We start from the raw sequence: 25324 nt of genomic DNA, 5'->3' as shown, positions 1-25324 counted from the left end.
CGCACACAGATCTGAATTTTATTTCCATCAAACATTTGTTGCTCATTGATGCATTCGATTCCCGTGCTCCTCCCGTGTTCAATCTATTATGATTCCAATAAAAAAAATGTAAACTCAAAAAATAAGAATGCCACAGTTAATATTGAATCATTGTTTGAATCATTGTTCTCCTCCAAGGAATCAGGTGTAACTGCTTAAAAATTTGCGCCAGAATGGATATCGTGTGTGATTTGTGTCACTCAACATTTTTGTAAATCATCTGAAGCATGTCAGATGTCAATAATTTTATGTTTTATTTTTCAAATCTGGTTATAATTGTATAAGCAAAGGCTAAAGTGTTTGTTCATGTTTGAACAGGATTGGAGAAATGATTCTTTATCAGACCTGTGCTATTATGAATAAAACAACAACACATAACTCAGCTTGGCCAATTGGATTTTTCTGGAAGCAAACAAAACCTTTGACGGCAGTATTTGCTTTGCATTTCTTTTTATGTGTGTGTGTGTGTGTGTGTGTGTGTGTGTGTGTGTGTGTGTGTGTGTGTGTGTGTGTGTGTGTGTGTGTGTGTGTGTGTGTGTGTGTGTGTGTGTGTGTGTGTGTGTGTGTGTTGTTGTGTTCTTGGTGAATAAACAAACACCCAGCCCCGTATTGATCTGAATTAATGAGAATCCTTGCTGGCATCATTCTAAACCTTAGGGACGCAAAAGAATAGGAATTGCTTGACTAATCTCTGCCTGATATTCTTGCAGTCTTTATTTCAACACACTCGATATAGTCTCTTTTCTCTCTGACTCTTTTTATAGTCTCCATCTCTTTCTGTGGGTCAGCAGGGCACTGATCAAACTGCTCTTTTAAAAGGCTTTCTGCCAGCATTGAGTTCACGCTAAATTACGTTGGATTGGCGACATGAGGGGCACAGAGAGGCCATCATAATTTAAAAGGCCTGCTCCATCATAATAGCATCTCTCTCGTGAGGTGACACAAGGGATGCATGCTTAACCTTTCAAGGAGCATCGTTATAGAGAGCACTGCAAACAATGAAGTGATTATTGCCTTAGGAGGAGTGATTCTGTGACTTGGGAGAGGCAGCAGGGCGAGAACTGCCGGGAAAAAAAAATAATACGGAACGGCTCAACTTAATTAGGCATTATTTCATCATGTTCCAGGAGAGAGGTCGAATCTCGTCTTTTCACGCGTTTCCTTTCTTCGGCTCCGGTTTTTAATGTGTCTAACAGATGACGGGCGTATGGTGCAGCAGAATAATATCATTTAAAGTGAGTTAAATTAGCATTTTCATCGTGGCCTTTTAGAAATTCTGCAACAACAAAAAAAAGCGTGTTAGTTCTATGGGCTCTGGCTTGTTGTGGTATGTCTTATTTTTTTCTCTTTAGCCTCAAATGATGAAACATGTCTGAATTTGTTCTATGAGAAACGCAGAGGATAACCTAGAAGACTTTTTTAATCATATACCCAGGCAGCCTATACCATTTCCTTTTCTGTGACATTTTATATTTTTTTGGAAAACTGCCAAAGTTCGGATAGAAAAGTCAGATTCAAAGAAAGAAATTAGATTTATACCGTATTTTGATCATGGGAAATCAGGAAATGCACATTTTATGATGAGAAACCAATGGAGAATGTCCCAGATGGCCTTCAAACTAATAAGAGATGGGCTTTGCACTGAGCTTTTCTCTTTCTCACACAGAATTGCACTTGCGTTCTTCATAAACTAATTTATTCTGAATAGGTATAGCATCTGACGCTTGTAAAACATCCACAATATGAAAGGATTCCTTTTGCCCTATCTGACGACTGATAAAGTAGATAGATATATTCGAGTATAGTTTTAAAACCACTTGGTCATGTACAGTTATTGGCCTTATATGCCCTCCAGTCCATCAGTCACAATGATGGATTTTTCCAAGCTGTGTGTGGACATTTACCCTGAATACCCACTCAGCCCAAAAGTAATAAAATGGTTGATATTAGCTCTACCATATCTTTTCTATATGTTGCCTATCCAGTTATACTCATTCAAGTAATCATTTGAAGTCAACTTTTTGATTTGATTTAGTGGCAGTCGGTGTCATTCAACTGTAAGAGGTTTTCTCTTAATGCCTAAATCTCCCAAGTCAGATTTAATCTGTTGGCTGGCTGCCTTGAAAGGTCTTCATTTCCTCAATCCCTCCTATTTGTGCTCGGCTAACAGGGATTACCACTGAAAGTCTGTTTACTGAGCTAACGATGAGCAGCACGGATGACAGATGTAGCTTAAGTTAATTAATCACCCCTGACATTCAGAGAGATACACCTCTGCTCCACCCTATCTGTTGCTCTGCCAAGCTATGTAGAATACAGAATACACAACACATACACATACCCTCATACACACACACACACACAAACATAAATTATTCATCAAGTATTGATTTACTAGATAGTTAGTGGATTTGTTTTGCTTCATTTAGATAGCGGGGAAAATGTACAGCAGGTCTGAAAGCTTCATTGCTTGTGCACTGCTGTATTCCCCCAATTTCCACTGTTATTTCAATTTTGGAGTCGCGCATGAACGGAATCTCTTTTCGGCACTCACTCACTCGCCAGTGATGAGTATGTGTCCTCTGAAGATCAAGCTCAATACATGCCTTTCCATTTGTATTACAAGGAGGTTCATCAATCATAATGGAAAGTGCAGTAAAAAAAAAAACTCTATACCCTTAAAAAGGCATGGACTATCAAAATGTAAAAAAGAAACTCCAGTTTTCCCACTCATCTTCTCTCTTTTCATGTGACTAAAAAGTAAATTATTTCTAACAGAAAGCAACTATTTACGTAATACCCTGAAGATTTGACCACTTTGTGGCATGTGTTTATTGGCCTTAAAAAAACAATGTACTCACTGCAGATAAGCTAGCAATGAACGCACCAGCACCGTACGTGGGGCTGTGTTTAGCTCAGAGCCCGAGTTTTCCCTCCAGTCTCACTGCTCTGTCTTCTCATCACTGTTCATGTAGGGTTTTGTTGCTACAGCCTTCCTTGGTCTGGTATGACCCTTAGCTTACGGAGGCTAATGTTAGCTGACATTTAGCAATCCACTGCTCTGTAACTGACCTTATTGAGTTAGCTTGATGACGTGATACATTTTTGCTACTTTAGCTTTTGTTACACTGCCTTTTAGCATCATCTTGTGATTGTCACTGTGTGGCCCCTGTTCAGCAAATACATGTTGGCTTCCTTAACTATGATAGGAAATATTGATTTGTCTTGGGTGAGACCAAGAATTTATACGAACCCAGACTGTGACTTTGCAGCCTTGGTGTCAGTGATATCCATGTTGCCTGTGACATTGAAAAGATGGTCACACAGCCCCTCTCGACGGAATACCCTCGGCTCACATACACTGCATAGCCTCACTCACATTAACATCTTCCAAAATACTATTCAGATCATGTACCCAGGATCCCACAGGCGTGTTCCCCTTGAATCGCAGAGGTAAATGGACGACACCCCCCCCCCCCCCCCCCCAGCACGGCCCCCAACTGCCCTGCTTTAGAGATCTAGCCGTTAAACTCTCTGCCGCCGCAGCCGTCCTCTAGTCTAGTCACAATTAATTTCTCATCATCCTCCATTTATTTCAAATTGATTTACTTCATCTCCTTATCCCATGGGGGGAATATTGTTTTGAGTCATGGAAAAGGGTATGTCTCCATTACGCCATTGGCTGGTTTTAGATTAAAGATCTTGCTCTAAATCACCACGGACCTTGTGACAGAGCCCCATCCCGGTCCCCTGTAAGAGCTAGCTTGCCAGTGCTATCTATATATAACCACCGCACTGGCTGGTTGGACTTCAGCTGACCTTACTGCATTATATGGGCCAGAGGGACTCGTGCTTTTACGGACCTGGCATGTAGACCCAATAATCTTTGTAATGAGTGGAAATGGCCAAATTACACTGTAACAGAAAAACAAGGGCTCGATTACATTTTCAAATGTTAATCCTTGTCCTTGCTTTCAGAATGTACGATAGTATGTCTTTGATAATCTGTACAGTATGTATCCTTGGTTAGAACCTTTTGATTCTTTGAACTTGAAAATGTGTGTATTGCCTCTCAAAGCATGATTGAAGTATCTAGAATCTGATCAAATGTATAATGAAAAATTAAAAAACCTAACAAGCCGACGTAACAAAGAAAGACAGTCCAAGGCTTCCAAAAAGGCTTAACATCTTGAAAAATGTCCATATCTGATTTGCTGCTCTATGGAGTTTCGGAAAATGTCAAACAACCCCACTAAAAGGCATATAAAACGCTCTTTCTTTTGTAGGATTTTGTCCTTTGGTATGAAATCCTTTTGAAATTCAAGATGGACAGCCCAGTGGTACGGTCAACCTTTACCAAATCAACCACATTTGAACACTGCTGTCCTTTAGCAACCTATCCTCTTTGCCTGACTGGATACATATATATAACTTAGCTCAGCGTTTCTAAGAACTTGTATCTTTTTCCCGACTCCTCCAAACCTCACAGGCTGTACTGCGGCAGGTATTTATTTATCACAGCTATTGTGAGGGGGGCTCTCTACAAATGATGAACCCGTCAGCTGTCAACTCCCGCATTAAAGCTACAGCCTGCAGCTTCTCCTCCTCCTCCCCGCTCACTTTGCATTTAAATGACTAGGTGTCACTGTGACAGAAGAAGCGGGCTCCATATAGGAAGTCTTACGGAAGGTTTTTTTTTTTTTTTTTGCTTACTTGTGGGATTTTTTCCTTATGGGGGTGCATGACCTAGCTTAGCCTTCTGATACTGACCTGGAGGACCACAGGCGTGCTTGACAGGTCTCTAAATCAGCCAGGGGGCCACGGTGTTCCCACGAGGACACAGTTAACAAAAGCATGCAGAGGGGCATTAAACACGCTTCGATAGCCACATACACCTCTCTATTTCCAGTAGGCAGGAAGGGCCGAGAGGGTTTTTTACACATTCAGACACACACACATGCACCCAAGAGTAAGGGGGGAATAAACAGTAAATAGATCTGAAGATTAGCTGCCTCGCTGCAACATGTGAGGTACCAGTCGAATGTGACCTCTCCTGCTCTTCTCCTACGTCACCCCTCACCCCTCACACATTACGCCACTGGCTTGACATCTGAGTCGCTCTCTGGAGGTGAGGTTGAAAGAGAAGGAGAAATGCAGTAGATATAGATACCATATGTGAGGCTTCCCTGTTTAGCAGCCCTGTGACCTAACAAGGTTCAGTGTGTGCAAAGATTACGTTGATAATCCTATGAAAAGACTCCCCAATGGATCTTTCAAATGTATATAATACTCTCTATGCTGTCTCTCATAGACAGGCAGGGAATGAGAAACTGATTGCTGGAAATACAGAACATGGGCATAGGTTTCATTTCATGATTGGGAGGGAAACAAAGTGGGGATTCGGGGGGTGCTCCGCCAGACAATGTGTAGCATCAATGTACCAATTTGTGCCGTGTCAGAATTAAGATGGCATGGTACACTTGAAGGATGTATGAAATTGATAGGGAATTTTCCTCATTTGGGGAAGGGATATTATTTCATATAGGGGGGAGGGGGGCATATCTCCTGCCAACCTTCAGCTATTAAATGAAAGTGAATTTTCCCCTGCTTTACAGTTTGTGCTGTATAGAAAATAGTGAATTTGGCTGAGCAATTTAGACTTTATTGACACTTTTTTAGCCTTTCACTTTGAACCTTTAGGCTGCCTTCATTTAAATACTTTAGTTCAAAAGGGTGTGAGGATGATGGCAACATTGGTGCACAGTTCCACTGAGTGAAAACAGGAGAGGCCCCAGTCTTTTAGGAATGACTTATGTCACACTTGAGTATCCTTGACAAAATGTGTGACTCGTGTTCTGGTTCAAGACCAAGCTAACAGCCAGAGCGGCGGTGCGACGGTCACGTACAGAAATTGCACACAATATTCTGTTGAAAGAAGTTCCCCGTTAGCTTTGTCTTTGAACTCGTGTCTGATGACAGAGCGGCCTTCAATGCAGGCGCTAGAATTCTTATGACTGGAGGTCACTGGTGGCAAGTGGAAAGTGAAATACACATGCATGCAATCAGCACATAGGCGCACATGTGGGCTTGTGCACAATAAGCTGTGCCATTGATGTAGCAATTCAAACCAGAGTATGTATTGTGGACCCTGATTTAACAACTTGTTCTGCATGCACTCTGCACTGGTCAACCCATAATTTTATCCATGGGGTGAAAGGGTGCTCAGAGGAAATGTCTACACAAGATTCCCCATTTATTCTGTGTTATCACATCACACAGTATTGATTGAAAGCCTTTATACTCTCCGTATTGTAATTACATTTTTCCTCGTTTTCCTTACTGCAGCTACACTTGACAAATCTTTTGCATATTTTAGTATCTCATCCAGACACATTTTACTCAAAGCGTGGCCATGCGTTAAAAAAGTGAGCTGATCCTTTGTTAAAGTACACACCTCTAATCTGTTATACTCTAGTGGTTGTAGCACATTGATAAAGCCAGAGCACATATCCTTGTTTTAGTTTTTTTATCCACCAAAGGTAGATGAAGAATCTCAGAGAGTAAGCGAAAAAACTGTGAAAGATTAAATGAAATTCCTGAACGGTATATAGAACAATTGCTAAAATAAGAAACCCAGCCTAGGACTTGTACAAGAATATGATATAAGTTTTCATTAAAATGCATGACATTTCATGCACATTAACTGTCCCTACAGGGCTCTTCCATCCATATACAGTAGATAGGTGTGATAAAATATGCACACTTGTGGGATGGCTGAGTGTACGGGTCTTAGCTGTGGTCGCCCATTCCGAAGGGCTGATGTACATTAAAGCACCAACTGAAACAGCTGAAACGTCACCCTATATACTCCTCGCCAGCTGACCAAAGAGTTCTCAGATTGCCCCAGCAATGAAACAAGCTCCGTATATCTTTCACGCCATCCTTCACACGCTCGTTGAGGCATAACATATATACGATGTTGACAGGGTTACTATGACGAGCTCGAAAAGCACATCCATTCATTTTTTCGTTTATTTTTTTATGACAGACTCTCATGCAGATTTAATGAGATATTGATTTATTCCTAAACTGATCTCTGAGCAGGCAGTGATCCGTGTGATGCCTTTTGTCCTGTCTGTCATTCACACTGGTTACCCCTGTCACCTGAAAACAAAAATACTTTGTTTTTTCGAAGGAGGCCAGGCAACGCTTGTTAACCTTATTTTATTGATGCTTACAACCACATATCTTTTTATATGTTTCCGACTCAGCGTTTACTCGTGCAAGCAAGGACGTGTATAGTGTAGCGGGGAGGGAGGTGCTGTGTGTGTGTGTGTTGATGGATGTCCAGTGGAGGTCGCGGATGGAGTCGTATTACAGCATCCTCAGTGCAACATTTCAGCCTGAATGAAACCTCATTCAATCTCCCTCTCCCTGATTTCTTTCTCCCCCCCCCACCCCCCTTCTCTTTTAGCCCGGAGGGAGGTCACAGTGAATAATACAACTTCGACTTTATCACAACATTAATACAGGGACTAATGCCCTGCTATTATTTAGTGATATGTCTCTTTGTTTCGGTCCAGTGCGTCAAGTTGAGCTGGGCTGATGGGATTGAGGGGTTGGCTGACCAGAAAAGAGTACTACTTACACAGTCCATTTCCCCTTGTGCGCTAATTAGCATGTCAGCTGTAAAGGCGCCTCCAATGAGCCGATGTAGGGGATGGATAGGAGAGGAGAGCAGAGGAGCAGGGGGTAGAAGCAGTCGAGGAAGCTTTTCTGTGTCATCAAATTGCCACTAAAATCTGACATTTAAGACGGTCGAAAAAGGGAAGGCATTTATTAACCGCGCGTGTTTTGCATTGAGAGGGTTGTCATCTTTTGCCCAGACCTCAGTCGACATTGTTTTGTGTGTGTGTCTACGTGTGTGTGTGTGTGTGTGTGTGTGTGTGTGTGTGTGTGTGTGGGTGTGCGTGCGTGCGTGTGTGTGATGAAGGGGGAAACTGTGGGTAAGATTTCACTTCTGTCAAGTGCGGACTGAAGGTCGTTTCTTACCGGAGCCGTCCATAAAAAAAGTTTAATATCCTCCTCACAAAACCCGTCATGCACACCATACCTCCTAATTCTCTCCCCGTCATCCCACTTGAGCTGTTTTTCAATAAATAAAAAGTAGCAATAGGATTCGGAGAGCGAGAGACGGGGAGGGGAGAGGTTATAAAAGGAGATTGCTCCTGCGACAGGGAACACTGCACAATGTGGCGATAGAATATAATCTGAGGCACGCATTCAAAAGTTTGAGTTTTTATTGTAGTTCAAGCTGATGAATTTTCAAGATAAGTCACTTTTGTTAACGCTACGGCTGTCGAGGTTTCTTATCTTGTGTCAAAGTCTTTTTTTTTTTTTCTTTTCACCTCTTAGCCTCAACTGAAGCACAAGCAGACTTTCATAATGATGGATGAGCAGAGCTTTTAGGCTTTTAGACAAGACTCAGGTGCTGCGCTTGTCATGCCAAAGGTGAAATAGAATCACCCCCCCCTCCCCCCTCCAGATGAAGAATAGATGCAGACAGAGTGGCATCAACATTCAAATGGTGCCCTGCAGACACACCACCTTCCATGAATACAGAGTGGCCCCTCTGTAGTGGTTAATGTAGGGTCTTGTTTTCACTCACACTCTGAAAAGTTTACTATCTCCAGTCAGCTCTTCTGGCACACATTCACACAGAATAAGGTCAAGGCTAGGATTTGTGCTGCTGTACTGTAAACATGTGACAACAATTGAAAGGGAGGTGGGGGGGGGGGGGGGGGGGAAGGGAGGAGGATGCTGTGTTGTGCAGAATTCCCTCATTCCAGCCGGCCTGCAAATATTCCCAAGGCATTTGTTGTAGTACTGCATAAATTGTGGCATGAATTATGGGATCCACCTCAACATAATGGGGGTAAAAATGAGCTTTTCAAACAGCTTGAAAAGAAGCAACAGGAGGACAGGGCCAATAATAAAAGCCTCGGTTGTACGCCGTCAGGCTACTTTATCGCTCTATAAGAAATGGTGTAATAACATTAAGAAAACCTCTTCCTCTATAGTGTCTTCCCTAAGCTCTGTCTTTTTTTAAAGTGTGGTGAATAATTTACTGTATGAAAAAGGAAAGGGGTAGTAAAAAACCATTTATACAGTAAGTGCGAGGAAATAGTCATTCACCCCGTGGCGTGGCACGCATAGTGACTATTGATTAAATGTCTTTCAATCTGAATATCCTTCCTCTTTTTTTTTTTTTTTTTTGCTGCTGGGCGTCCGCCTTGTGCTTGCTCTGGTATTTTCACTTAAGCTGTTGTGCATATTTTGCATCTTCATTTTCCCTCCAGTGATGCATTATGCCTCGCATTGCATAACAGAGGAGTGTTTCCATTCACAGTAGCACTGCAGCTCCAGGAGAAAAACATACTGTACTGTATGCTTAGATGTTCGCAATTTTTACTCATATGCATTTATTAAAAATGTGTTCCACCCCTTCAATAGTGAATAGACGCAGCGTTTTTTGTGGCACCGACATAGTTAGGCTTCACCCCCCCCCCCCCCCCCCCCCCCATATATGGTGTGGGTTCCAGTGTGCAAACTGAAATATGTCCTGTTCATTAGGACTGTGGGTAAGCCTTTATCCCATTGTGGAGAAACATTGGACTGTGTGCTTGTGCCAGTGTCGCTAATGGATGGTGTGTACCAGCAGCAGCAGCAGGTCAGATGTTGGCCGAATGTGCTCAGACCCTCCCTGCAGCAAGGCCATACACCCACGTGTTTTTTCCAAGTGAAATGAGATAATAAGCCATCCGATACACTCACATCTGGATGCACACACACACACACGCGCACACACACACACACACACACACACATGCACAATCGGTGTCACATTTTGAACATAACTGCTCAGGGTAAACCCAGCAGCCTGTTTGTTCTGTTTTTTTGGTCAAGGAGACTGATCTTGTAGAAAATAGTCCCTGTAGCAATGTGCTTCTGATGCCTTGCTCATTACCAGACAGAAATCTCAATTGTCTCTTCACCTCACTCAAGGCCGCTAATAAGCAGACACTTGAAATATGTTTTGTTCTTCTGGCAGTCTCAAACAAAGCCAGACACGGTCACCTCAGTTCAAACCACAAAACCTACCCCACCCCCCCCCAACCCCCCATATACCTATTACGAAATAATGCATTTGCTGCTTATTAGTGGAGGTAATTGTTTTGTTTGAGAAATATGAACTGGGAGCTTCTTTGTCTGTAGCTGTAGTTTCCCTTCATACAAGTCCATTTAGCCGTTGCCCTTCCACAGTGACATTGAGTCTCGGGCTCATTGTGATCCTGCTCGGGGTGAAAGGGACCGAAGAAGTGCTGAGTGTTACACTTTTGGCTCGCTCTTGTTTTACTTACGGCACACTATAGCGGGGCCATTTATTGCATTAGGGAATTCCCCCTTTCCTGGAGCCCTTTGGTCCTCTGCTCCAGGTCACTATATGCCGAAGGAACAGGTCGACTGTCCAACACTGCCTGAAACAGTGTCTCTCTGGCCACGCTCTACATCTGCTGAGCCAGCACACCCCATTAAGCCCCTTACAACCAGTGAAAGTCAACGGGAGGCTGTCCAACCGTCTGCCCGCCTCCGAAGGATTTTCGGCATGACTGCGTTGGCTGGCACACACCACCACCACAGTGAGATATTTATTGTGAGGCCAATGTTTGTGTGCCTCTACAGACGAGGCACTTTATGTGGAGGAAAATACAGGCGCTCGTAAAAAAAAAAAAACGCCACCGCCGCCCACATTAAACAGATATTTATTTTTCCCTTAACGTGTTCACCTTTTATGGTGCAAACATGCCTCGTAAGATATCTCCACCAGCACCTTTTGATGTCAACGGCAAGCTGCGTTTATTCACATTTAATTAAGGGGAACGTCTTCCAGTCTCTTATCAGCTCCGTTTATGTATTTATAACACATTGTCCTTATTAGAACATCACTGGGATATTTTTTTTATGGTCCGCCATCTCTATTTAAAAGGCACCGAGAACACTGGGGCTTCCGAGCATTGGCTCTGAGAGATAGCAGTAAGTCATCCGCAGCATGAAGAAGTAAAGAAGCTTTGCTCTCCTGTGGCAGTGTTATGTCTGTATTTGGACCAGGGCTTTGGTCTTTGGCTCTGTGCTCTGTGTGCTCTGTGCTTTGTGCTTGTGCGATTGGCTTGCGAGTCCCCTTTTTTCCCTTTGCATCTTTGAAAGCATCCATCCACACGTTTTCACTCCCTCTTGAGTGACTTTGGCGAGCAGTGCTTCCTCTCTGTCTCTCTCTCTCTCTCTCTCTCTCTCTCTCTCTCTCTCTCTCTCTCTCTCTCTCTCTCTCTATCTCTCTCTCTCTCTTTGGCTCCAACTATAGGATGACATCCCCTTTCCAGGTGCTCTCCTTCTCGTTCTAAATGCATAATTGAGGTGCCGGTGGGTTCTCAGGGCTGATTGATGGCTCTTGCCTGGAATGCTCGAGATCTGACACTAGAATTAGTCAGGGATGTCTAATAGCGATTTCTCGCCACCATTGTCCTGACCTTCATTCTTTTTTTTGTGTGTCTTGTCTTGTCTTGTGAGGCTAGAGGTTGTTTGGCAGGTGTGAAAGAGTGTGAGCTGGGTTAGCCAAGACAGCAAGAGGCTAGCTCTGGACAGGCAGTGAAAGGCCTGTCTGTCTGTAATCCTTCCTGGAGCGATTGATTTAGAGTCACTTTGCAGTGAATAGGTCTTTCAGCTCTTCTTTGGAGAGAGAGATAGAGGGATGGAGGAATGGAAGGAGGTGGGGAGGCGTGACAAGCCCTGCATCATTGATAGGAGCTTCACTGTAGACCCCTTAAAGAGGGTAATCTAGGCTCCCTCTCTTCAAAGTGCACCACTAAGGCATCCAACCACAACCGCCACAGAAATGCACCATGCACTGGATGGATGCTTAACTAAACATGTGATGGGTTCTCCTCCTCCTCTATCAAATCATATCAGCACAGAATTGAAAGGCAAACCTTTGTGTCCGTCGTGTGTTTAGAGTAAACAGACAGATGCAGAATCCAATTAAGATGTCTGGACAATAATGTACTCGGCTCCAAAAAAAGCGCAGTTGTCCCCAAATGTAACGTGTGCATGTTCGTAGAGAGCAGCGAGCTGTGCTATCGGGTCGGGCCATCGGTCTGCATGATTATTCTTGGTTATCTCTTTTTTTTTTGTGAATCCGCCAGGAGACTCCGCTGGGTGAATGAAACTTTAACCTGGCAGATATAGCCTTTTTTAATCTTACGCTCCCCATCTGTCCCGGCCCTCTTTGGAATTCACACGCTGTTTATTCTGAGCCTGAAAGCTCTGTTTCCCTCAGCCACCATCGCAGACCCGGTGAATAATTCACCTGTTATACAACTCACATTGGCTGTACACTTCTCACTAGGGAATGACTGGGAAGCCCCCAAGTAAGCCTGGGTAGACAGGAGTGGGGAGGTTTTTTTTCTGGAAAGCTGCATATTGCTTATGAGCCTTAGCCTGTCTGCCATCAACGGGATAAATGTTACGTAAGGGGATGAAGTGCAGCACAAAAAGCGCCTCATAATGGAAGGGTTAGGTTCTTCTTTCTTTCTATGTTCTTCAAAAACCTGTTTTTGAGTCATAAATCTATTTTATGAAAAAGCTGCAAGTGCCCTATAGGTGTCTTGAAGATTGATTATAGATGTGTATGGGGAAAAACATGTTTACCACGTGAGAAGTGGCGCTGCAATGTTTGTAGTGTGTGCCTCATTGCATTGGAAGAAATCAAAAGATCTTTAAAAACGTCTTCCCTACGGCCTCATTCACTTCCGTCTGCTTCAACACATGCACTAAGCTACTACCATAAGGGAGTTTACCATGATCACACCGACGCAAAGCTGTGGAATTAGCTATACGTTTTGGAGTATTTGTGACATACTTTTTGCATTCAGGCCGCTTGTTAAGATGAAGATACTGTATGTTTTCATTATAAAATAGTTACTAGTTCAACTGTCAAAAGTAATGGTACGGCTGCTGTAATTCACATAGCTACAGTGTGATCAAATTATAATGGCTTTAACTTACAGCCATCTGTAGGTTGTAGGTGTATTGTGTCTTCTCAGAAATACCTTATATTGAGCTTAAATCTTTTTCAGCTAAATCTTCTCTTAGCTTTCAATGACAAAGGAAAATAAAAAGAACAAGGTTTCTAAAGAGTTGTTAAGGACAAGGTGAGTCAAAGAATACATGACTAGCAAGAATTTGAAAAATATGATGATGTTCTTTTTAGACGCTGAGCTGAGCTGAGCTGTGTGGTCAATGTGGAGGTTGAATACAATCAAAATACTTATTTATATCGAAGAAATCTTTAAAAAAAAGATAACCTTTTCTGATACAGAGAGAGTCTAACTTCTTCAAACGACTCCTCTTGTTTCACAGCATGCCTACAACGAAGACCTTTTCCACTTGCTGTGTAGGAAATACAAATAGCCTGTCTTTAAGGATTTTTGGAGGGTTACCCTTGCTTTATCATGTTTGTTGTTGTGTTGTTCTATGTTGGAGTCGGTTGGTTGGCAGGCCATTTAGTGCTTGTATGGGAACATGAGTCACAGGCTTGGGGGATCACATTGTGAGAATCTTCTTTTATCTGAGGTGAATACCCTGTGTGGTTCCTTTCAGTGCAAAATCAATGACGACTTAGGCAGAAGATTTTGTTTGCTGCAAGGGGAAAAAAAATAAGTTTTTTCCACCATTAAAGAGAAATATGGGGTTTCAGCAAAGGGCACAGGGGATCGTAAAGTGATAAAGTGCCTCCGTCCTCAGGTAGTGCATTCGAGGTTGGCATTTCCCCCAAATCTAAAGTTTATTGTTCTGTAATGGTATAGGGGTGATTTCTAATTACATAAAAACAAAAGGTTAGTTTTCAGTGGGACAGAGCGAAAGATGATTATTTCTTTGTAAAAGAGGTCATTGCAATTATTTACTTTCATTCGTGACCTGAAGTCAAAAGCCTCAACACATAGGCCTACTAACACAAACACAGACAAACACACAGACACAGACACACACACACACACACACACATCACATCACATCACATCGCTCACTAACTCACCCAGCCAAACTTTACAAACTTCAATCACAGGAGCATTGGGGCCATGTCATGAGAGCAGCCACCGAGGACCACAGCAATTTGACAAAAGCTGTCATTCTTTACGACAGGACGTGAACTCTCTCGGGCGCTCAGTGTGAGAAAAGGTCAATCTCCTCCAACTTCCACACACACGCGGACACCCACACACACACACACACACTGTCCACCCCACTCACACACACACACACACACACACACACACACTGCCCACCCCACTCACACACCCCCTCTTCCTGTGGGGGAGATTAAAGTGGGGTCCTGTGTCTGGTGGCTTCGTGTCACTTAGCCAGTTGCTGCGCCAACTGATAATTCACAGAGCCAGCCGTTCAGATGAGGGTCGGCTTCTATTTTCTCCTTCTTGTTCTCTCTCTCCCTCCGAGCTCAATATCTCTTTCTCCTGCACACACATCTCAAGGGTGCGTCCAATCTTTCTGGGCTTAATTCTTTTCTATCCCTTCTTTCTCACACCTTATGGTTGACCCCCTTCACCTCTCCTCCACGTTTGGAAAAGCTGCCTCACACACAGTTGATTCTCACAGTTATATTGCAATTATTTTTTGCTTGTTAGGGGCTACTGCCAATTCATCCAGCCAGACAGAGTCACATATCTCACGTCCTCCAGTTACTTTCACCACAAAGTAAATGTTGCTCTACTCTGCTCCTCTCGGCTACAAATAACATTAGGCTTTTGGTGTCTCGATACGGAGGTGCTTTCAAAATAATACATAACCCATAGAAAGGTCACATATTATATTGGAACACTCTCACTCTTTTTCATTGATTTAAAAAAAAATAACAGTCTGTTTCAACTACAATTACATGCACTCAGCATCCCTTGCTCCCGTCAGAAGTGCTGTTGACTTTCTGAACTCAATTCAGAGTTAAGAGCGGCGAGTTCTTTTGTTCCAGAGTGCAAATTATTATTTTCCCTTATCACAAACTGGAAGATATGCTCCCATCGGCTTCAAACGCGGGAGCGACTTTCAAAGTGATGAATAGGCAGGAAGCGTCTCTGTGCCGCATGTATGCATGGGGAACGTCAACGAGACAAAACGGGACATCAAGAAGACAAAGTTGTTATGACAGTGTTTTAACACCATGCTAACCAGAAATACATATTTGAAAATCTAAAGTGCTAAAAGGACTTCAGTACCCTACACTGAAGCTTGTTAAAATTGCAGCAGCACTAGTGGACCTGGCAGGCTGTCATGCGTCACCAGCCTCAGCGGTGTAATGACGGGTTCTGTGCCCTGAAGGGTTGCATACATGGCTGCTGGTGAAAGCACAGTAATAGACCAGAGCATTCGCACACCGGTTGTTCACATCAAGGTCATGTCACATAGGCCTACATAGAGACCTCAATAACAAACCATCTTATGTTAACAGTGACAAGGTTAGCAATACTGAGGAGCATTTGTGTTGACTGACTAGCAGATCATATTCGATCGCAAAAAGAAATTTCATCAGACAGTGTATTGAATCACATCAAGTCATCCAGATCACATTGAAGTTGAAACATTATTGCCTAACATGTTGTTATTGTATTTCTAGATTTCTAGAAAATATAGAATTGGAACAATCTATCCCTTCCGGCCCAACTGTCAATCATAACCCCACAGCACTTACCACACTGATTGGTGTAACAAAAACAACAACTGTCTTCACAGCGGGCCCTCAGTTTACAAGCCTCTCCCTAATAGGTTACTTGTGGATTCCTTGATCCTTCCAACCCGCAGGTGGAGTATAAAAACATGACCGTCCCAAAATTAAAGGTAGATAAGCTGCTCTGCAGAAAGGGGCTCGAGGCCAAGTTCGGTCACGCACACACACACACACACACACACACACCAAGGTCAGATAATGAAAGAGATCAAAGGTAGCGCTGGAGGTTTTTCCTGTGGCGCAGACACAGAGATCCAAAGATGATGACAGCATGCTCGGCGTTGTCGTGGTAATAGTGAGGTAGAAATTGAACCGTGCCACTGATAGGCTCAGATCAGACGTGTTGAGCAGATCTTAGTCGCTGGTTTCACAGTCATTTAAGAGAGCGACACACTTGGACGAGCTCCCTTTACAGGGCATTAAACACAATTAAGTCAAGGCAGCGTATCCCTTCCCCACCTGTACTCTTAAAACTTCCCTGCGCCCCCCCCACCAGCTATAAATCCACTTTATCTGTCTGGCCTCCTCCTTAACTTATATCCTTCCCCCTGCTCCAACAAAACCTCTTCCTCACGCTCTATATAAGCTGGCCTTTCGAAGGGTGTCGGCTGGAATTCTGTATATTAGCCACTCCGCCATAGGGACATGACCTTTACCGGGCATTTTCAATTGACGTCTCATTCCCCCTATTTTAATCAGGGAAAACGGCAAAAGACCCCGGCAGGTGCCTCCCAGCGAAATACAGCTGCTTCTGAATAATTTAGAATATAGATGACTTTTTGAGCACCTCTCCACACCTGCCTCTCTCTCTCTCCCTCTCTCGGAGCGGTCACTCGTACTCTTTGAGCAAGACATTAGAAGAATCATCCATATGTTTCTAAACAAGCGACTGTCTTATTGGTTCCCCCCCTCGCCTTTTACCTTGATGGCAGCACTAAAACCTTCACAAAATCCTAGGCACCGCAGTCAATTAAAGGTAGAGTCAGCAATTTTAGAGAAAGCCTGTTGTCAAAATCCCTTTTTGTCAAAATCAGTGATTATCTCCTCACGGTCCGCTACCTGTCCATACCGTGTGTGCGCTGACAAAAAGGCTGGTGTTAATACACAGCCTAGGCTCACTTAACTGGTATGTAAACAAAGCGTTTTCAAACAAAGGGGCCAATGTAGCTAGCAGCATGCCCGTTTACAGAGCCTAGGCTGTGTATTCACACTGGATTTTTTTTCAAGCACAATACGGACAGGTAGCGGATCATGAGGGCATAGTCACTGATTCTGACAAAAAGTTATTCACACCCCAATCCCTGGAGAACAGCCTACACAAAGTCAAACCTCAATGCTCAAAGGTCAGAGGTTAATGACAGTGAAACTGAACTGACACTTGAGATGGGGTTTCTTCCTGGGCTGTCCATGTATCTACTGATCCCATAGGACTCATTAGACCTAAGGTGTCTGTCAGCACCTTAAGGATTCTTGCATTTGAAACTGTTAAGTTTGTCCTTCAAATTGTCTTCCTAACATCCCTTTTGAGAGCCACTTTTATGTTTCGGTGGACTCTATAGTATGTTTCGAGTCACTTTGTTTGCCCGCGGTGCAACAGCTGGTCAACAGAGTTAAGCCTCACTGGTTGGGTTGTGAAAGTGTTTTATTTCCTGGTTTATTCACCAGTTGTGCTTGTCTGGCATTTAAACGGTTTTTAGATTGAGAAAATTATAGCATTGTGTGGGCTGCATTCATTATTGTGCTCTGACAGGGAAAAAGGATACAGCGAAGATTTATCCATTATTCCTACCTGATGATGAGTGTGTGTGTGTGTGTGTGTGTGTGTGTGTGTGTGTGTGTGTGTGTGTGTGTGCGTGTGCGTGTGCGTGCCTGCCTTGTGGTGTGTTTGTTTGCATGCACTGCAGGTTTGTTGTACATATTGCTGACAGGCAAGTGTTCCAGAGGCAGCAGTGCGAAGATGAGAAAGGAGAGCGAGGGAGCTGTGTGACTTGAAGGGTAGCAGTGGGCGGCGGTGCGATGATTTACCATGGTGCCTTTCCATATTTTACCTCATTTGGGATTTTTTTTTTTTTTTTTACTGGCAAGATTGCCTTGGGTATTTCATTCTATTAGATGCTGGCAAAAATGTCAGCACTTACTTCCTGAGCCTATATTTCACAGAGTGGTGGGCATGTTGTATGCCTCTTATCTCTGATAGATGGACCAACACATCAGTTGGCAGGACACTCCACTTTGCTAATCAGGGCCCTCCATAACCATTTTTTGTGCATTATTGGACTCGCACTGCAGACCTCACTCACATCAGCAGGGGCCTAGCTCGGGGTGGCAGAGTGGAATGAGGGGAATTGCTCCCTCTAGGTGAAGTTTAAGAACACTGCAGCAGCTACTTGTCGAAAAGCTTGGAATATACCATTGTAACTGTTGGCTGTCATTTTTTTAAACGGATTTAATGTAATCAAGCGAAACATGCAAAAACCACGGCGACCCAAGTCCAATTTGTGCTATAATCTCTTGCTGAGCTGTTATAAGATTATCATAGTTGTAATTAGGGGAAAAAAGCCCTCTTGTTATTTTTAGCATTTTTTTATATTTTTTTGGTGATGGATGATAGGCAATTCAGCAGGCAGGCAGACGAAAGGGAAATTGAGCTTGTTGCACTAGGCATATTTCTTCAATTTCAATTTTCTTCACTCAGAGCTTATACCTTTTACATATTACAACATGCTGTTCACAGGATCTGTCACCGTGAGCAAAATATGCCTGTGGGGGAAGAGGAGCTGAGAAATGAACCTTTGTTCTTTATCATTTGCTCTAGCTAACCCTGTGAAAGACTGTCACTTGTGTGTTCTCACCTTGTCTTCTGTTTTGTTTCTTGCCTTGCAGTTATGTGGCTGTGGGCTGCTGGGCGTGGGCATCTGGCTGTCGGTGTCTCAGGGCAGCTTCGCCACCTTCTCGCCCTCTTTCCCCTCGCTGTCGGCTGCCAACATGGTTATCGCCATCGGGGCCATCGTCATGGTAACGGGCTTCCTGGGTTGCCTGGGCGCCATCAAGGAGAACAAGTGCCTGCTTCTGAGCGTGAGTTCAATCTAAGTACCTATATATATGGGCTACCTACTGTATCTATAACGCCTCATTTAGAATAAGACACAATACTGTAGAAGACTGCCCAAGCATAAATGCACACACACACACACACACACTACTCTTTCATAATGTCGCCCCATCCCTCTGGAATGCCCCCCCCCCCCCAACCACATCCGCAATGCCAACACTCTTTCATCCTTCAAAACAGCCCTCAAAACACAACTTTTCACCCTTGCTTTTAACCTTTAAACTTTCTGTTTTGTTTGTTTGTTTTGTTTTGTTTTTTCGTTTCGTATGATTTAGCTGCTATTGTGAAGCATCTTTGAGCTTTGGGAAAACCTCTATATAAATGTGATGTATTATTATTATTATTATTATTATCATATGGATATGTTTTCTCACATTGCCCCATATCGCCTAAGCGAATATTTAGAGCAACCGTCTTGTGGAGAGACGGCCACTCATGTACTGTATGTGTCTGTACACCTACACACACTGTCACGGGCCAGCGAGTGCTCAATATGCGTTCTCCTAATTGATTTCAAGCTGGGAACGCAGAGGAGGTAGAAATATACAGGACAGGAGGAGTTCTTGCATTGTGTCAAACCTCAGGGGCTCACAAAAGATAAATCCAAGGCTGGGCAGTCGGCTTTTTCTTCTATTCAGCGAATTAACGCCAACGCATTCAAGTGATGTCCAATGGTTTTTTGGTCACAGTAAAAGTGAAAGAGTTGTAAACGTAGCCGCCTATTGTGTCACCGCCGTGGGTGAATTACTATAGGCGCACGGCAGCACACTCCAGCCGCTTGATATTATTGTGCTCAATAATTGAGAATGTTCTATTATTCATTACAAAAAGGCTCCTCCCAAAGTTGTGCAAGTGTTTTATCTCAGCCACAAGTTAATTACAAAAGTTGAACCATTGGAATGAACGTTGGCTTGAAAAAAATAAACTGAAAAAAACTTTTATGTATAGGAACTTTAAATGAGAAGTGGAGAGTTGGGGCTTTAGGTACTTAGCCAGGCAAACAGCTCAATCCCTTGAAGCTCTTGCATCAGTCAAAAGCTTCACGAAAAATCCTCAGTGTTCGACATTGCTTCCTGCACCTGTGAATCAGAGAGACGAAAGGCAGCAGATTGCAGTGGGGGTGTAGGAAGACGACTGGACTGAGAAAAGAGAGATACTTAGTGAAAAATCCTCTCGATCTAATCTGTCTCATTAGGGGGTTTTCCCACATCTGTGAGTATAGCAGCATTTCATATTTGGCCACGGTAATTGGGTTTGGTGCAGACTAGGTTTCTGCTATAGTTGCTGTTGTTGTTTTTTTCTTAGCCTGTTGGTTCAGATCAGCAAACCCAGGGGTTGTGGGGTGGGGTGAGGTGGAAAAACGTGGAAACATGAGAGTGGGGTTCTCATATCTGAACGTCTTACCTTGACATAATATCTCTGAAGTTACTCTGTGGACAACTCTCTCTGGGCTAGAAATATTCACAGCCTAGACTTCCTTTGTAGTCAATTTTCAGTTTTTCTTTTTTTTTGCTGCCAAAAATTGTTTACTGAGACACATACAAAGGGAAAACAAAGTGGGAGAGAATAAGCTGTAATATCCGACTGAGATGTCAACCCTTTTAAAAAGATGTGTGAATTGCTAGCAATTGAGCAAACATACGCCCACAAAGTGTGTGTATGCATGCTCACATATTATCACGCAGAGCCATCACACAGAGTGCCACCAATTCAACAGAAGCTGTTCCTTTAACTTCCAGCACCAGGAATATTATATGGGACAAACCAACTGTGAAGGCGCTACAGTGATACAGTAAACTGGCAACCCACGTACTCAACAAGATGTCTAAAGCTGTTCTATTTGGTCCTTGACACAAATAATTGGCCCGTCCCCCTTTTCCTTCCAAATGAGATGTAAAATAATGGGGGTTTTCAAATAAAATCTAGGTCTGCTTGCCTCCTCCCATGCTGTGCAGACGAGGCTTGGTAAATATTGAGATGAAGAGGAGTCAAGTAGGGAGAGGTAAATAGTGGATGAGATGCAAGGCTGGGCTGGAAATTCATCTAAGGAGATATAACACCTTCTCTCCACTCATACGTTCACAAGCCCTCCGGCACTTAAACGGGGGAGAAAAAAAGGAGAATTTGTTTATCCCACTCCCAACTTCGTCTCTATTTATCTTCCTTGGTGTGTTGCTTTATTTCATGTTTCAGAAACCTGGGTTGCTGCAAAACACTGCTGAAGAACTTAGATTGCTTTCTTCAGTTTTGCCAAAAACACTTATTTGTTTTCTGCGAGTTAGATGAGAAGAGTGATACCACTCACATGTCTGTACGCTAATTAGGCCTATGAAGCTATTGGCAGTACTAGTCAGTAGCTTGGCTTAGCATCAACACAGGAAAGGGGGGAGGGAACAGCTAGCTTGGCTCTTTCCAAAAAGGCAACAAAATCTGCATACCAGCACCTCTAAAAAGCTCACTAATTAAGTTGTTGTATCTTGTTTGTTTAAGTGCTCTGCAAATGTCTTGGCCAAGTGTAGTCTTTTCCCGGAGTCTTGTTGTCTCTGTCTGTGAGGTTGCCAGGCAACCAACAAAGAATTCAGTCCAGCAAATAGCCCCCAATAAAACAAACTGCAACTTTTACACTTTTGTTTTTCATACAGATTAAACAAACAATACATTATGTGCAAGTTAGTGAGCGTTAGAGGTTCTGTTAAGTAATTGGATTTTGTTCCATTTGGACATAGCTATAGGCTAGCTGTTTTCCTGCTGTTTTCTGCTGAGCAAAGCTTAAAGGCATGCTGGCTGCAGTTTCATTATCATACTCATCGATTTTTATACAAGTTAGGTTCCAGTGCTTGAGAGCTGCTGGTCCCACGGGACAGAAATGTGTGGTTGGAGTAAGGCATAGCTGGGTTCCCACAGGTGCCTTTAGAGCCTGGAAATGTTGTAGATTTTTACAAGAAAAAAAAACAATGGCCTTGACAGTGCATTTGTTTATTTTGGGCTGGGAATGTCCTTGAAAAGTCATTGAATTTGCTGTTCGAGAAGGTGTTGGGTAAGGTGGTGTGGTTGAAGGCACCAAAAGCACCACAAATCACAGATGCAGAGCTTATTATAAAATGCATAAGAACTGTCTTGTATGTAATCTATGGCCATGTAAAGCCTATTTTTTTCCTTGGAGACACAAAACACTGCGAGAGAGGCCTATAGTCTCAGATTTAATATACAGCCTGTTTTCATCGTCATGACGAGGTAGATTTACAATAGTGCCACAGCAGTTTTTAAAACAAGGCTCTGTCCTCCCCTTTTCTCTCTCTCTCTCTTGACAGTTCTTCATTGTGCTGCTGATAATTCTCCTGGCAGAGCTGATACTGCTCATCCTGTTCTTTGTGTACTCAGATAAGGTAAGTCAATTGCACGTCTACCATGTTGCGTCTTAATTTTAAAGCTCATGTAAGTTATTTGTTCAGTTAATTCAATAATTTTTTTTCGTATGCAGTCTAACGCGTCACCACGGGCTACTGTGTGCACACGCAAAGTCAAGGCTGTGTGAGGCATGCATTACGATTTTAGCCTTGGAAAGTTAATGCCTTGGAAAAATGCTGCAAATGGTGTTAGTGTGACACAAACATCTATGTTCCAGTCGCCCTTAGGGGGTCAGACTAAGTTTCCTCTTTTTTATATTCGGTTGCTACTCAGACACGGGGCCATTAACCCAGTAGTCAAAGGTTAGGTGACTAAATGTAGCCCAATCCCCACCAGTTGGCTCCCTGTAAGTGGCCCCAAGCACATTTCCCATGACCCCTAGCAGGGGCCCTCAAGTCAGGTGTATGTCTATCTGGTGACAACGGATGACTCTATGTAAAGCTCTGGAGATTATACAGACACCCACAAACGGGACTGCATTCTTCTCTGTGTTTTCTTAAATGCAATGAGACTTGTATCTGTTTTCAAGGACACGGCATTGAGAGATCCGTCTCTATTTATATACAGTATGTCACAAAAGTGAGTACACCCCTCACATTTCTGCACATATTTTATTATATCTTTTCATTGGACAAAACTTAAGAAATGACACTTTGATACAATGTAAATAAGTCTATTTACAGCTTGTATAAGAGTGTAAATTTACTGTCCCCTCAAAATAACTCGACACACAGCCATTAATGTCTAAACTTAAGGCAACAAAAGTGAGTACACCCCTGAGTGAAAATGTCCAAATTGGGCCCAAAGTGTCAATATTTTGTGTGGCCACCATTATTTTCCAGCACTGCCTTAACCCTCTTGGGCATGGAGTTCACCAGAACTTCACAGGTTGCCACTGGAACCCTCTTCCACTCATTTATGACGACATCACGGAGCTGTTGGATATTAGAGACCTTGCGCTCCTCCACCTTCCGTTTGAGGATGCCCCAAAGATGCTCAATGGGGTTTAGGTCTGGAGACATGCTTGGCCAGTCCATAACCTTTACCCTCAGCTTCTTTAGCAAGGCAGTGGTCATCTTTGAGGTGTGCTTGGGGTCGTTATCATGTTGGAATACTGCCCTGCGACCCAGTTTACGAAGGGAAGGGATCATGCTCTGCTTCAGTATGTCACAATACATGTTGGCATTCATGGTTCCCTCAATGAAGTGTAGCTCCCCAGTGCCGGCAGCACTCATGCAGCCCCAGACCATGACACTCCCACCACCATGCTTGACTGTAGGCAAGACACACTTGTCTTTGTACTCCTCACCTGGTCGCCGCCACACACGCTTAACACCATCTGAACCAAATAAGTTTATCTTGGTCTCATCAGACCACAGGACATGGTTCCAGTAATACATGTCCTTAGTCTGCTTGTCTTCTGCAAACTGTTTGCGGGTTTTCTTGTGCATCATCTTTAGAAGAGGCTTCTTTCTGGGATGACAGCCATGCAGACCAATTTGATGCAGAGTGCGGCGTATGGTCTGAGCACTGACAGGTTGACCCCCCACCCCTTCAAGCCCTGCAGCAATGCTGGCAGCACTCTTGCGTCTATTTTCCAAAGCCATCCTCTGGATATGACGCTGATCACGTGCACTCAACTTCTTTGGTCGACCGTGGCGAGGGATGTTCTGAGTGGAACCTGTCCTTTTAAAGCGCTGTATGGTTTTGGCCACCGTGCTGCAGCTCAGTTTCAGAGTGTTGGCAATCTTCTTATAGCCTAGGCCATCTTTATTTAGAGCAACAATTCTTTTTTTCAGATCCTCAGAGAGTTCTTTGCCATGAGGTGCCATGTTGAACTTCCAGTGACCAGTATGAGAGAGTGAGAGCAATAACGCCAAATTTAACACACCTGCTCCCCACTCCCACCTGAGACCTTGTAACACTAACGAGTCACATGACACTGGAGAGGTGAAAATGTCCAAATTGGGCCCAATTTGGACATTTTCACTTAGGGGTGTACTCACTTTTGTTGCCTTCAGTTTAGACATTAATGTCTGTGTGTCGAGTTATTTTGATGGGACAGTACATTTACACTCTTATACAAGCTGTAAACTGACTACTTTACATTATATCAAAGTGTCATTTCTTCAGTGTTGTCCCATGAAAAGATATAATAAAATATGTGCAGAAATGTGAGGGGTGTACTCACTTTTGTGACATACTGTATATTCAAAGTCTCCAATGTTGCCTGCGATGGCCCTGGGGAGGCAGGCTAATTCTCCCCTCTTTTGTTCTGAGGTTATTGCTCAAACCTAGTCAGTCGGGGCAGATAAAGAAATCCATTTAGCAACCAATCCATCCTCAGATTCGGATCAGGTCTCCAAAGGCACATCCAGTCAGGAGTAAATATGTCTGCTGCTGCCGCCTTATCTCCAAAAATATTACCGGCTTAAAAACAATATCCAAACCCTGATCCCTCCATTGGAATTTTAATGGAGAGTTTCTTGTCTTCTGATCACCTGTGAAGTCAGGAAAAATGAGGCAGAGGATTTGTTCATCGTGATATTGAATGGGTCTGCATTAGTAAGGGTTTGGTCGTTAAAGTCTGGGAGAACTGTCTCATTAACATGAGGCAACTGTATTTTATGTGTGTTCTCAACGTGCCAAAATGACTGTGTGTGTGTGTGTGTGTGTGTGTGTGTGTATTCTGGCCTAGACCTAATGGGATGTAAAACCGTGATAATGCTGATTGCTAGCACATATATTTCCCTTTATTGGTCTGTAAGGCCATCGCGGCGAGTAATATGTTGTTGTAAATAACATCTTTAGGTTTCCTCCAAGTAAGACGTCAGACTAATGTTAGGAAATATAGTTTGCTGCTATCAGTCAGATGGCAGTTTATGTCCGAGAATGTGGGGATTTTTAAGGTCAAT

At 43.3% G+C, this 25324-nt stretch overlaps 1 protein-coding gene across 1 annotated transcript in view; it reads left to right on the top strand.

Moving 5' to 3' along the window:
• tspan9a (tetraspanin 9a) overlaps positions 1-25324 on the top strand; it is a gene marked incomplete at its 5' end in the record, with an annotated part of 73005 nt that overhangs the window by 31115 nt on the left and 16566 nt on the right. Inside the window, 2 exons of the mRNA XM_080028228.1 lie at positions 18773-18964; positions 22313-22387. Of these exons, the coding sequence (XP_079884354.1) occupies positions 18773-18964; positions 22313-22387 (267 nt within the window). The remainder of the gene's footprint in view (positions 1-18772; positions 18965-22312; positions 22388-25324) is intronic.

The sequence above is a fragment of the Ammodytes marinus genome (genome assembly GCF_949987685.1).
Source record: "Ammodytes marinus genome assembly, chromosome: 5".
Taxonomy (NCBI): Eukaryota; Metazoa; Chordata; class Actinopteri; order Uranoscopiformes; family Ammodytidae; genus Ammodytes; species Ammodytes marinus.
This window is presented reverse-complemented; position numbering and strand designations above follow the sequence as displayed.